This window comes from Spermophilus citellus (genome assembly GCF_964194105.1).
Source record: "Spermophilus citellus genome assembly, chromosome: 3".
NCBI classification, from domain to species: domain Eukaryota; kingdom Metazoa; phylum Chordata; class Mammalia; order Rodentia; family Sciuridae; genus Spermophilus; species Spermophilus citellus.
In genome coordinates, this window is record NC_138184.1 from 115,964,584 (window position 1) to 115,977,842 (window position 13,259).

The 13,259-nt window shown below is 43.0% G+C and overlaps 1 protein-coding gene across 1 annotated transcript in view; it reads left to right on the forward strand.

Annotated features, from left to right (window-relative positions):
- Positions 1 to 6,290: 6,290 nt before the first annotated feature.
- The window catches only part of ZNRF3 (zinc and ring finger 3), a 148,562-nt gene continuing 141,593 nt past the window's right edge, over positions 6,291 to 13,259 (forward strand). The window contains exon 1 of the mRNA XM_081285666.1: positions 6,291 to 7,042. Within this exon, the coding sequence (XP_081141792.1) occupies positions 6,752 to 7,042 (291 nt within the window). The 5' untranslated portion in view covers positions 6,291 to 6,751. The remainder of the gene's footprint in view (positions 7,043 to 13,259) is intronic.

The following is a 13,259-nucleotide window of genomic DNA, read 5'->3' on the forward strand; positions in this document are numbered from 1 at the left end:
AAAGCAGATCTTCCTACTAGGTTGCAGTAGACGGAATTTCAGGGAAGACTTTGATTGGCCCTGCTTTGGTTATATGCTCATCTCTAAACCAATCATTAGAGCTAGGGGAATGGAACACTGTGATTGGTTATTCTGGGTCACATGCTCAACTAAATTGGAATGTTGAGCTCTGTGATTGACAGCCACGCAGGGAGGGGTGGTTACCCATAAGAACAGATGCTGAGTAAATAATTCCCGTTCATTACCACATGCCTTCAAACTGATGTTTTCCAGGCTCCGTTAATGGAGTGTACATTTCTACATTATCACCCAAACTCTCTTCTCTCTTATTAACTCACTTCTGTTCTAAGCCATCCTGTCCAGTAGAGTTGCACAAAGCAAGTAATTGGCCTTTATTTCTTCCTAGTGTTTTCTCCCAATCCTTTTTTTCTTATCTTCAAATAGAAGTATAATCAGTGTAAAAGCAACCTGACTTATCTCTTTTCAAAGGTTTAATGACCCCTCATCCATCATTGGTCTTTCTTGGTCAAATAGGCTTGGGATTACAAATCTATTTCAATTAAATATTGCATTCTAGAGACATGGGCCTCTTGAGAAGGGTGCTGCCCACAGATACAACTGTCTCCTATATATACACTACAGTATTTATACTTCTGGGATCTTGTAGCTTTTTCTTCCTCTACCTTGGCAGCCTAGAAGAGACAGATATTGTAACTACTTGTTGCAATCCATATTTACTGTTAGTTTTCTCTTCTGTCTCTTGGCCAAAATTGGTCTGTAGATATGTTTATATGTTTATTTAGCTCCCACACTAACACATATCTCTAAAAACTATTGCACACACTGAAGAACCAGTCGATGCTGCAAATAAACCTGGAGTTTTGCTTCTTTTGAACAAATCAGAATACCTGTGAATCTTGGGCCCACGTTACCCATAGCAACCATATGCTGAAATAGCCCTTTAGACCAGCCAAATGTTCCCCAGGCCACGCTCCCAAAGGTGTTCCCAGTTGAAGCCCCAGTGCCCTATACCACCTCATTTGCAGGTTATTTTTGCTTACACCTGGCCCACCTCACTCACTCACTCACTCACATTCTCTGCCTGGCCCCTGGAGCATTGTTTGAGGAGTTTGTGACTCCTGGTTGGGTGGCCATTGCAAATCAGGGACAGGTTGAAGCAAGGTTTAAACCACTGATGAGTGGGGCCTCCATTGGCCTTTTGCCTTAAGGCTCAAAGTAGACATGGATTGATGGTGTACTTCAAAGGCAGAACAGAAACTTCTAAGGGTTTTGAAAGAACTGCTGCTACTTGTCTGTATAACAACTATTGTACCTTTCAAGAGAATTATATGATGTTTAAACACAATAAATGAAAGTTTCCAGAAATAGATTTAAACACTGTGGAAGAATTCTAGCATGTCTTAAATTTGAATCACCTTAAAGAAGCAAGATGAGATTCAAAGTCTCAAATTATTTTGTAAAATAGTTAATGTCTACTTACATTTCACTGAGATCTTTTATTGACTTCTTTGTCTGTCTCATATAGTAATAAATGTTTGCAGAAGGCAGGAAAAAGAAAAGGAAGGAAACTACTTGAATACAGGCACTGACTGATCTCTTTTTAGATTGACTTCTTATAATTTTTTGGTACTGGGGATTGAGCCTGAGGATACTTTACCACTGAGCTACATTCCCATCTCATTTTACGTTTTTTATTTTGAGACAGGGTCTCACTAAGTTGTGGAGGCTGGCCTTTAACTGGTGATCCTCCTGCCTTAGCCTCCCAAGTCTCTGGAATTATAGGCATGAGCTACCATGTGTGGTTTAATTTCTATCTTTAAATATTTAGAAGTGGGGCTGGGGATGTGGCTCAAGCGGTAGCGCGCTCGCCTGGCATGCGTGCGGCCCGGGTTTGATCCTCAGCACCTCATACCAACAAAGATGTTGTGTCCGCCGAGAACTAAAAAATAAATATTAAAAATTCTCTCTCTCTCTCTCTCTCTCTCTCCTCTCTCACTCTCTCTTAAAAAAAATAAATATTTAGAAGTTACAAAAATAGTACAGGAGGAACCGTGTACCCAATACCTAGCTTCCTGCAAAAGTGACATCTTCCATAACTACAGGTCAATTCCTTTTCATCTTCTGATGGCATGTCTTTCCATGGTACAAAATATTGTTATTCAGTAAAGTCTATTGAATGAATGTGTTTGCATATAGAAAACAAGTATTATCATATGTTGATTTAGCACATTAGTTTATTTATTTTCTTATTTTTGAGTAGGTAATATATATGCATAGTGCCGAATTCAATCAGTATAAAGGATATTTACAGAAAAGCAGATCTCCCTCTCTTTCCTGCCTTCCAGTCACCCAGGTACCTCTTCAGAGACAGTCATTTATTTATTTCTTATGTCTCCTTCCATGTGTAATATCTGTAAAACTTCTTGTGTCTAGTCTATTTTCTCCCTGCCCACATCTGCCCTTCCATTATAGCCTACCATCTGCACATTTTTTTGCACTTAGCTATATATATTGGAGATCATTCCATAAAAGTTCATAGAGTTTTCAATTTTTGAAAAAATATTTATTTTTTAGTTGTAGTTGGACACAATACCTTTATTTTATTTATTTATTTTTATGTTGTGCTGAGGATTGAACCCAGGGCCTCGCACATGCTAGGCGAGTGTTCTACCGCCAAGCCACAACTCCAGCCTGGGTTTTCAATTTTTTAAAAAATAAAATATTAAATGGATGCACCATAATTTATTTAACTAAACCCTTATTGATGGGCAACTAGGTTTTTTAAAATTTTTATTATTAAAAACAGTCCTGCAGTGAATATCCATGTCTTGTTTTTATTTAGCACAGATATAGTCTATTTAGGTACTAACGCATATATTTATGGATTTGAAATGCCTGCACTTCCATATTTGGTCATACAAATGGGAACTTTTTGTCCTATAGGCATAGGAGGCTGAGTACCTCCATGGTGTTTATGTAAAGCACATTGCATGGTGTATGTGTAAAACACGAAGCAGTTTTAAATAGTCAGGGTAGACCTTGGTGAGGGTGTGAGATTTGAGCTAAGATAGGGATGCTATATCACTAAGCTATATCCTCAGCCCCTTTTATTTTTTATTTTGATACAGGATGGTGATAAGTTTCAGAGTCTGTCCTTGAACTTGTGATCCTCCTGCTTCAGCCTCCTGAATTGCTGGGATTATAGGCATGTGCCACCATGCTCAGCCACAAATAGAACTTTGATGGTAGAAAATTTCCTAAAGCTTTGTGTGGTGTTTGCCCTGAGTTTGTGAGATTTACCAAAGATCTAGCAACTTTAACTGATGCTAATGCACCTGTTCTCAGTTATTTTCATCTGAGCTGTGGTCTGATAAGTACAGAAAGGAATATATTAAGACCAGGATTATTTACTAGGGATGTGCCACACAAGATAATGAATGTCCATCACTTCTTTTCCTGTCATTTGATCAATTCTTTCCTATCATTTGATCAATTTGCTGATCCCATTCTTCCCTCTAACTGACGGGTCTTATCTCTTATTTATTTGAGGTTATTTTTTATTTCCCTTTACTGTCTGCTAGATTCTGGTGAAACTTCATTGCTGGTTAAAACCCTCAATTTCTAAACAGCTTCATGCTGCTGAGAGATGAATCATTGTTACCTCTGTGTTGCTGGCCTGTGTCTCATTAACCATCTTTCTTTAAGCCGAGTTTTAAAAAATCAGAATTAGTTTCTTTTCTGACTCCCATCTGGATTTTCATCCAGTTTTTGAAGGAAGTACTGCTGTTCTTCTCCACACTCAGAATTTATTTTGGTCCCATGAAGCACAGTACTCCTAAGCAGCTGTTAATAAGCTGCTCCAAATGTCTGCAAAATGGGAGGGATACATGATGATGAGCTTATCACTCATTCATTTAGTCATTAATTCATGCAACAAATATTTGTTGAGTGCCTACTCTGGGCCAGGCAGTTTTGGCCTCTCAGTGAACAAGAGACAAAGGTCCCTGCCATCATAGTTTCATTCTCTGGCATGTGTATACGTGGGAGTAGAGACAAAAATAAGTAAGCAAATTATTTAGTATGTTAGAAGGTGATAAATGCCATAGGAATGGTAAGAGGCTAAGGGAGTTTGTGAGTGGGGGGTAGGGCACACATAGCAGTTTTAATCAGTCAGGTTAGACTTTGGTGAGGGTATAAGATTTGATTTAAGACAAGGAAGTAAAAAACAGAGGGTTTCCTTATATAGTATCTTGTGTGTATGTGTGCACATGCATGAAAATACAATTGAGGACCATTTTTGTTTTTTAACCCAATTCAGGGTCTCATGCACTATTAGCAAGTGCTCTACCATTAGATGGGGTTATATTGTGTTGCCCAGGGTGATCTTCTCAAACTCCTGGGCTCATGTGATCTTTACACCCTAGACTCCAAAGTAGCTGGAAACATAAGCACATGCCAACGCACCCAGCTAAAGGCGTAAGTATGTTTATAGGTGTACTGTGATAGATACCATTTGCATAGCAAAAAATTCACCCTTTGAAAGTGTACAACTTATTGGTTCTTGGATATTTACAAAGTGTACAATCATCACCATTATCTAATTCCAGAATATTTTCATTACCCCCCAAAATAACCCATTAGCCATCACTACCCATTCCTACTCCCTGCCCACCCCCCACTATTCTACTTTCTGTCTCTACATGTTCTGTGCATTACACATAAATGGGAGCATAACATATGTTTCACTCAGTTTCTTTTCAAGGTTCATCCAGGAATGTAGCATATATCAGTATTTCATTTTTGTTCACACATTCATCAGTTGGTGATGACCTTGAAATTTAAGAAAAAATTTTTTATTTATAGATGGACATAATACCTTTTATTTTTATGTGGTGCTGAGGATCAAACTCAATGCCTCACCATCTTGAATTTTAAATATTATAAAGGGCCATCTGTGATTGCCCTAGCCCTTAAAGACTAGATGGTGCCATGAGGTTTAGAATGGGACAATCAGAACTGAGGGTGCTGCTCAGAAGTCAGCATCAGAAGTCTGGTTTCAGAGAAGCCAAGAGGCCGCTGTTCACAGAGTCTACTTTCCCAGGTGCCTCTCTCCTGAGCTGAGGCTCTGGGTGATCCAAATGTGGTAACAAATTTGTGGATATCTTTTCAAGTGTATTTTCTAGTTTACATTATTATTATTTTTTTAGTTGTTGATAGACTTTTATTTCATTTATAAAAGAATCGAACCTAGTGCCTCACACATGTCAGGCAGGTACGCTACTGCTCAGCCACAGACCCATCCCCTCCAGTTCACATTTTGAAGTATTTTTTCTACTTTTAAAATGTAACCTTGGTAAGTTGTTTACTCAAGAGAATTCCCAATGAGTTTTCTTTTGGTCTTTTTAATATTTTGGGTGTGGTATCAAGTAGAAGCAGATCATCTTAACCAAATATTTGCAAATATCTGAACAAACCATTCTAGTCAGGTAAGGAAGACAGATGGAGGAAGTAGGAATTTCATGTGTGTCTTTCGAAGGAGGGTTTCGATTCTAATTGATTAGATGAGGAAAGAAAAGGCTTGCTCAAAGAGGAGTAGGGAGTTAAAAAGTTTTTCTTGGTGAATGGGAACCCTGGGGCCCTCGAGCACGTGTGGTTGGTATGTTAATCTGGCAGCCATCAATCTGCAGTAAAGGTGTTGGACTCTTTCACCCTTCAGCACAGATGAGCCTCAAGGTTTCAGAACTTCTTTTGAGGGAGGTGTATCAATTAGGTCTTTGGGGCTGTAGAAAGATAACTCCAGGAGAATCCAAATGACTTCCTCAAAGTTTGTTCCACCTGCCCTTACTCATCTGGTGCAAAGGAACTGTCTGAGCTACACGGACACATCCTGGCACAGCAGAGGCAAGCAGCCCCCGACCGCCGAGGCCTTTCCCGTTTGATCACCGAGGTGGGGGTGGGGATATAGCGCCGGGTGGTGGCGTCCAGCTCTACTAGAACTCGGGCTTAGGTTCAGTGGACCGGGGAAGGACGAGGCCTTCCACGTCTGAATGGCTCTAATTCCTGCATTAGACAAGGACACGCGGGGCCCGCAGGCAAAACGTGCATAGTCCAGGAGCAGGTTGCGGTCCCGGTTCCCGCCGAACCGTAGCAACCGCCAGGAGAAATGTCGGCCGCTGAAGGGACAGCGCGGTGGAGGCGGAGCGCGGGTGAGGGGGCGGAGCGCCGATGAAGGGGCGGGGTAGAGGCGGCCGGCGGGGGCGGAGTGAGGACGAGGGGGGAGGAGCAAGACTGAGAGAGGGGGCGGAGCGAGGGTGATGAGGCGGGGCAAGACGGCTGGAGAGGGCGGAGCGAGGACGATGGGGTGGAGCGAGGATGAGGGGAGGATCGCAGACGGAGGCCGGGGCGGGGCGTGCTCAGCCTCAGGGCTCCGCCTCCCGCCGCCGCAGGCGCACCCGCCCCGCCTTCGAGCTCCCCAACAGCCGCGGCTGCGGCCGAGCGCGGGGAGGGAGGGGAGAGCGGGTCACGACGCTGCCGGGGCGGGGATAACCCCTCACGTGGAGCAGATGAAAGGGCCGCGGCGCGACGGCCGGGGGAACCGAGTGGAGCCTGCGACCCACAAAGCCGCTGCCGCCGCGATGGGGCTGTGAGGCGTCCGCCCTAGCTCGGTCCTCCGCCGGCCCGCGACTATGCCCGGCCGCGCCCGCCCTCCGCGCCCTCCCGCCGCAGGACCATGAGGCCGCGCTCGGGCGGGCGCCCAGGGGCCCCGGGCCGCCGCCGCCGCCGCCGCCCCCGCGGCCCCCGCGGCCCCCGCCTGCCGCCACCGCCGCCACTGCCGCTGCTGCTCGGGCTGCTGCTGGCGGCCACGGGGCCCGGCGCGGCGCGGGCCAAGGAGACGGCGTTCGTGGAGGTGGTGCTGTTCGAGTCGAGCCCGAGTGGCGACTACACCACCTACACCACCGGCCTCACGGGCCGCTTCTCGCGTGCCGGGGCCACGCTCAGCGCCGAGGGCGAGATCGTGCAGGTAGCTGCCCGCCGCCCGGGCCCCGCGCCTCCGCCGCCACAAGATGGCTCCGGGGGCTGCGCCCGCCGACCCCGCCGCGGGCTGGCTGACTGGCGGGCGGGAGGGGCGGCGAGGAGGCCGGCGGCATCCCGCCCGGGCGGGCGGGACGCGGCCTCCGGGGCACTGCAGCGGGGTCCAGCGCACGTGGGGGCTCGACCTCCCGAGGGTCCGGGGTGGGGGAGGGAGTCGCTGGGCATGGCACCCACTCTCGGGCGGCCCCCGGAGCCCATTGGGTACTTCTGTCTGCCTCAGGTGGAAGTCTCGGGAACTACCTGTTGAATGCCAACTTTGGAAAGACAAGTGTTGAGGAGTTGGTGGCTTGTTACAGGTCGTAGGCTGTGCTTTCCAGCCAATGCATGCTCCTTTTCGGAACGCCCAGGTTTGTCTGAGGGGCTGCACAACATCAGGTTCTTTCCTTGCAACCTGCCGCCAGCCTCACCTGAGTGCTGACCCTTCCAGCAGGGCTCTGGACAAGCAGGCAGGAAACCTGGCGGAGGAGTGGGGATCGGGGGTGCCCAGCAGTGGTGGTGGAAGGCAGCCGTCGCTGAGTGCTTCAGATTACACTGAACCGGAGGGAGACCGCCTGCCCGCCCCTCGGCCAAGGACTAATGTGGAGGCTTGCAAATCGCCAGCCAGGGTCGCTTTCTGACAGGGCCTCCACCTTACTGCAAATGAAAGAGGTTTGCGTTCCAAAGGAAGCTAGCTAGGGGGAGCGTTAAACTGTGCCCACGGTTTGAAGGAGGGACTCTTCGCTGAAGTCTCTGCGGGTGGTTAGCGGGATAGATTTCCCGCTTCCTTGGACATGATTTTATCAACTTGTTAGTAGAGGGCCAGCGCACTTATGGCTGTTAATAGGCGCGCCTCTGGTGGGGGTGATTTGAAATGGTTGGCATGTCTTTGAGCCTTTTGGGGTGATGGGATCGCTGCAGGGCCTAAACTTTGGGCCTTTAGTCTTGGGTGAGTTATAAAGAGAAGGGGGGTGTGCGGACTGACTGTATAGCTGCCTAGAGTGTAGATTGCTTCTTCCTTTCTCTGGTGCGGACTCAGAGCCCAGCCCGCATAGGACTGCAAGCATGCAGCTTGACTCCTTAGAGGTGTGTCCTTTACAAAGAGGGAGGATGGACCTATGCTGTGATTAATCAGCATTGCCTTACAGGGCTCTTGACTTGTCTGACTTCTATCTGATAAATAGAAGGCAAAACACGTTGATTGAGTTCTGTGACTACAGACAGTTTTTAAAAACTGTTGAACTTTTTTCTTTATAATATTATTATTACCATCTCTTAATATAAAAGCTTTAGAGAGCATGCTTTGCAGACGATTCCTAAACATTTCTATTGCAGCCTTCAAGAATAGTTGAACTTAAATCTTGTTCCTTGTGACTTCTTGCCTCTCTTTGAGGCTTTCACTGTGTCCTGATGGCTTTGGAAATTGTTTGATTTACAGCTTTCCAAAGGCTGGGGTGTCGGGTAGGGGGGTTAACGTGGTTCTTCACTTTTTGAGGAGACTTTTGAAGTTTGATTTTTACCTCCAGCGTTTTAACTTATACTCTTTATTCACAGCAGTTTGGCTAGCTATCCATTAAGAGTAGTGCTATGCTTTGGAGATAATCTTGGGTTCACCATTTAATACAAAATTAGCAGTTTAAACACACCATTTGTAACTATTTTATCCTTGTGAGTAGAGAGATAATGTGTAAATTTGGCAGAAGGAATTTATTCTCTTTTGAAACTTTTTGAAGTGCTTATCTAATTGTTTGTAGTCCATTAGCTTAGCCAAAAAAAGAAAAAAGAAAAATTAAGTCAACAATTGCTAAGAAAAAATGACATAAATGGCATTTAATAAGTTCACCTGTTAAGCAAACACTAATAGGTGTCCTTAATTCCCTTATAAGTGCAATAATATTGGTGGGCTTATCTGAGCTATCTGAACAACCATTCCTTGGTGCATCCGATATCTTTAATAACTTTATTGTGGTGGCCAACTTGTTGAACTGTGTCCCTTGATGGAGTGCAGTGTGGCTTTTAGGGCTATGTGTGGACAAAGGCTGGTATGCTTTTATTCTTCGAATACTATGCAGTTGAAGAAATTGTTGTGATCCCCGTCTACTGGCTGTGATTTTTTTTTTTTTTTTGTGAGAGGGCTGGGGTTGTAGCTCAATGGAAGATTGCTTGCCTAGCATGTGTGAAGCACTGTGTTCACTTCTCAGCACCACATATAAATAAATAAAATAAAGGTCCATTGACAACTAAAAAAAAAATTTAAAAAAAGGAATGAATAGGAAAAACAAATAGGTATTCAGCTTCAGATTATTCATGTTTTTTAAGTACTCTGAACTTTTCAAAACATTTTATGTACTATCTTAAAATACTTAGTGATTTGCATTTAATGTTTTATGATCTTCACAGTTTATTTTCAATAACGAAAGCTAAATAGTAGGACTATAGCCTTGCTTTTTTTTTTTTTTAAATATCCAGTGGGGTTCTATAACAGTATTGTTCTTGGTTAAAAAGAGGGGGAAAAAAACCTGAAAATTTCTCTCCTTTAAGAATTTTAAGATAAGAAATTGGTTTGTATTATTATTTTTTTCTTTTCCTATTATATACCAATGAAAATATCTGTGTGTTTATACAGTAGATACCTTATCATAGTCTGGCTTGCCCAGCTATTTCTAATTAGAGTACTTTTTCAGTCATTTGCATGGGTTAGGGTATGGAGAAGTGTGTGTGTGTGTGTGTGTGTGTGTGTGTGTGTGTGTAAGAGAGAGAGAGAAGATTGTAATTCAAACCTTGGGATTTAGTCACCAGGAATATTGGTTCTTCCTTGTGCACTTTTAGGCTTAAATAACTATCCCAAAGTCAACAGTATAGTCAGTGTGAAGATATGTGTGTATGTATACATGTGTGTATATATATGTATTTGTACATACACATTTATATATTGTGAATACAGTTATGTGGGTATGAAATTCCATTAATTATTTGTATTATTCATGCAATGTTGTAGCCTGTTTGCATGTAGGAGTGTCAGTATGCATTTGGAGAGCTGGAGGAGTTAATTACACTTCTGTAGTTCTGAAGCATGGCATTTTAAAGGTTTTTTAGACATATTGATACATATTTCATCTTTGAGCCAATTTGTTGCTGTTAATGAGATCATTATCTGAAACTTTTAGACTTGGCTATGGAACCCACATGGTTGATGATGTTAAATAAAGAGGCCCGATTAAACACTGGCTAGTGGTATGTGGATTGGTTAAACAAACAAAGAAAATTTGCATTGCTGGAGATGAAAGATTGTTTTAAAGTGGAAATACATTTTTTTCCCCTTGAAGTCAAATATTTAGAAATGCTTTAGAAATTCATTTGTGGAAGGAATCAGAATGATAGATTCTGTGTAACTTTAAAATCAACTTTTCTGGATCCTAGGTCAGATTTGAAGCTGGGAACATTAAGAACTAAATCAATTTTTTCATCTGTTATCGGTGGAAGGAGAGCTGGGTGGTAGATTAAAAAGGCTGATTAAGGGGCTGGGTCTCTGGCTCAGTGGTAGAGTGCTCGTCTGGCACACATGAGGCCCTGGGTTCGATCCTCAGCACCACATAAAAATAAAATAAAGGTATTAAAAAAAAGACTGGTTAAAGTCCTTAAATATCCACTGTTAAACTAAAAGTATCACAGAAATAATTTTAAGAAACGAATTCCTCTGCCTGTTTCCCTGTCAGTGTGGTTTTTGCAGGTTAGCATTTGATCAAATACTTTCTTTTCATCTCCACTAACAGGCCTGCCTCTAAAAATTGACTTGGCCTAATAGAACAATTACATGCTGACAGCTGACCTGGATTTACACAGAAGGGATTGCTGACTGTCTTATCAAATGGGCCTTCATGGGTTAATGCCAAGCATTTAATTTGGAGGAAGAATTAGGGCTATATTTTGTGACCTTATAAATTCTTAGAGTCTCCTATTTTCTGTCTTGTACTCTGAGATCTCATGGAACTTACTAGTATAATTCGGAATAAGGATGAAGTTGGGAGTGGGAGGTAAGTGTAGAGTCTGTAGACTAAAAGGAAGGCATCTATGGCTTCCATTTATGAGCCTGTGTTGTATACAAGGCAATGTGCCAAGCATGTCATGTGTTTGTCATCTCATCCTGACATTAACTCAGAATTGGCAACTATTGTTAACCCATTTTACAGAGGAGGAAACTGATAGGCAAGTTTAATTCTCTAACCTCACACAGCTAGCTAGCAAATGATAAAACCCGGATCGAAACCCAGATCTGTATGGGTCCTTGATCTTTTTTTTTTTTTTTTTTTTTTTTGCCAGATAAACAACTTTGCTTTGTTAGGATTTTGTTATTTTTTTTAAAACAATTTTAATATTTATTTTTTAGTTTTCGGCGGACACAACATCTTCGTTTGTATGTGGTGCTGAGGATCGAACCCAGGCTGCACGCATGCCAGGGGAGCGTGCTACCGCTTGAGCCACATCCCCAGCCCCAGATTTAAGTCTAATGTTTAACGATCTACTATAGGAGTTCTTAACCCAAGGGTCACAGATATCCAGAGATGTCCTGTGAAACTGAATTTATTCACACATTCTTGTGATTGGGCACTTTTGTTTTCCTAAGCAGACATGCAAACTTCTTGGATGGTTCTGAAGTGCTACCCTCCTCCCAGGAGGAAAAGAGAAGGTCTGAACTACTACTTGTCATGGACTGGAATAGTCCAGTACTAAGAATTTGAGTGAGGTGATGTGGGGCTTAGGCTGGCAAGAGAAGCAGGAAAGAAGGCTGTGTATTTCTAGGCCTCCACGGAGCATATTAATTTGATAGACATTTACCAGAGCCCTGTTCTACATTGATACTATCTTCTGGTGTTCACAGTCTCTTGTGGTGTTCACAGTCATGTGCATGGATAAATGATAATCCTTCCTGACGGGATTTTCCCAGTCAGGAAAAAAAAAAGTGAAAAAATAGTCAAATAATTTTTTTTAATTTAGATAAAGAGCAAAAAGATGATCTGAATGCAGGATTTGGGAGGATAGTATGAATGTATTCCTTTCCACAGTTCATTGAAAAATTAAGTGATGTGTCTGTTGGCATTGAAATGCTTTAAGAGCAGCTCCTCACACCTTCCCTCATGGACCTAAACTCTAAGGGAGTAGTTCCATTTTTTTTTATTCACCCCTGGATCCATCCCTGAGACTCCCATACCTGCTACTTACTCATCAGACACTTGATATTTGTTTAATGAATGATGGATTTAGAGTGGACGTCAGGTAGACACTGAGTGTCATGGGGTTTGATTAATTAATGAGAACAACTTTGTCTGGCTTGGCTGATTAACTTCAGGGTTACTTTTCCTTTTTGGTTATTTCCACAAGTTTGCTTGGTTAGAAGGAAAGGATATCTCTCTCTGGTTCCAGAAGACCCACTGGTATTATAAAATTGGGTTATATGGAGAGATCTGTGTGGGGTATGCACATTCCAGGGCAGGATACCTAGCATTATAAAAGTCTCAAGTTAACCTTTTCCAGATAAAACACTACAGACACTGTGGATAAAAAGATGTTTGAATCACTTGTGTCCCCGGGAGTAATTATAAAGGTTTGGTATTCAGAAAATCATCATTAATCTGAATATATGCTAAGTGAAAAATTTTGCTTATGACGGTTTCCCTAGTTTGAAGAATGTGGATTTATAATTTATAGTTCAAGGCAAAGGTGATATTTAAATTAATCTTCATGAGCAAAAAGAACCAGTTGTAGTCCTTTAATATGTTAGATAATATGACCAAAATCCAGAGAGGTCATACTTAGGGCCACATGGAACAACCCAGGGTTAATATTCAGGTCCCCCAACTTCAGGCATTGTTCTCCCTGGCTGCATCTGAGCAGAGGGTACTGGGGAAGAGCAGATGCAGAAGCATGCCTTATGATCAGGTAGATTGTTGAGGAAAGCCAGGCACTCTTCAATTGTACATTGAGTTTAAGTGGTTGCTTTTCCTCTCTAATTAATTTAAATTGAATCTGTCAGTCTTTGTCAGAACTTTTAAAAATAGCTGTTAATTAAGCTGGTATACACTTGTAGTCCCAACTACTGAGGAGGTTGAGGCAGGAGGCTCTCAAGCTCAGCCTGGGCAATATGATAAGAACCTGTCTCAAAAGAAAAAAAG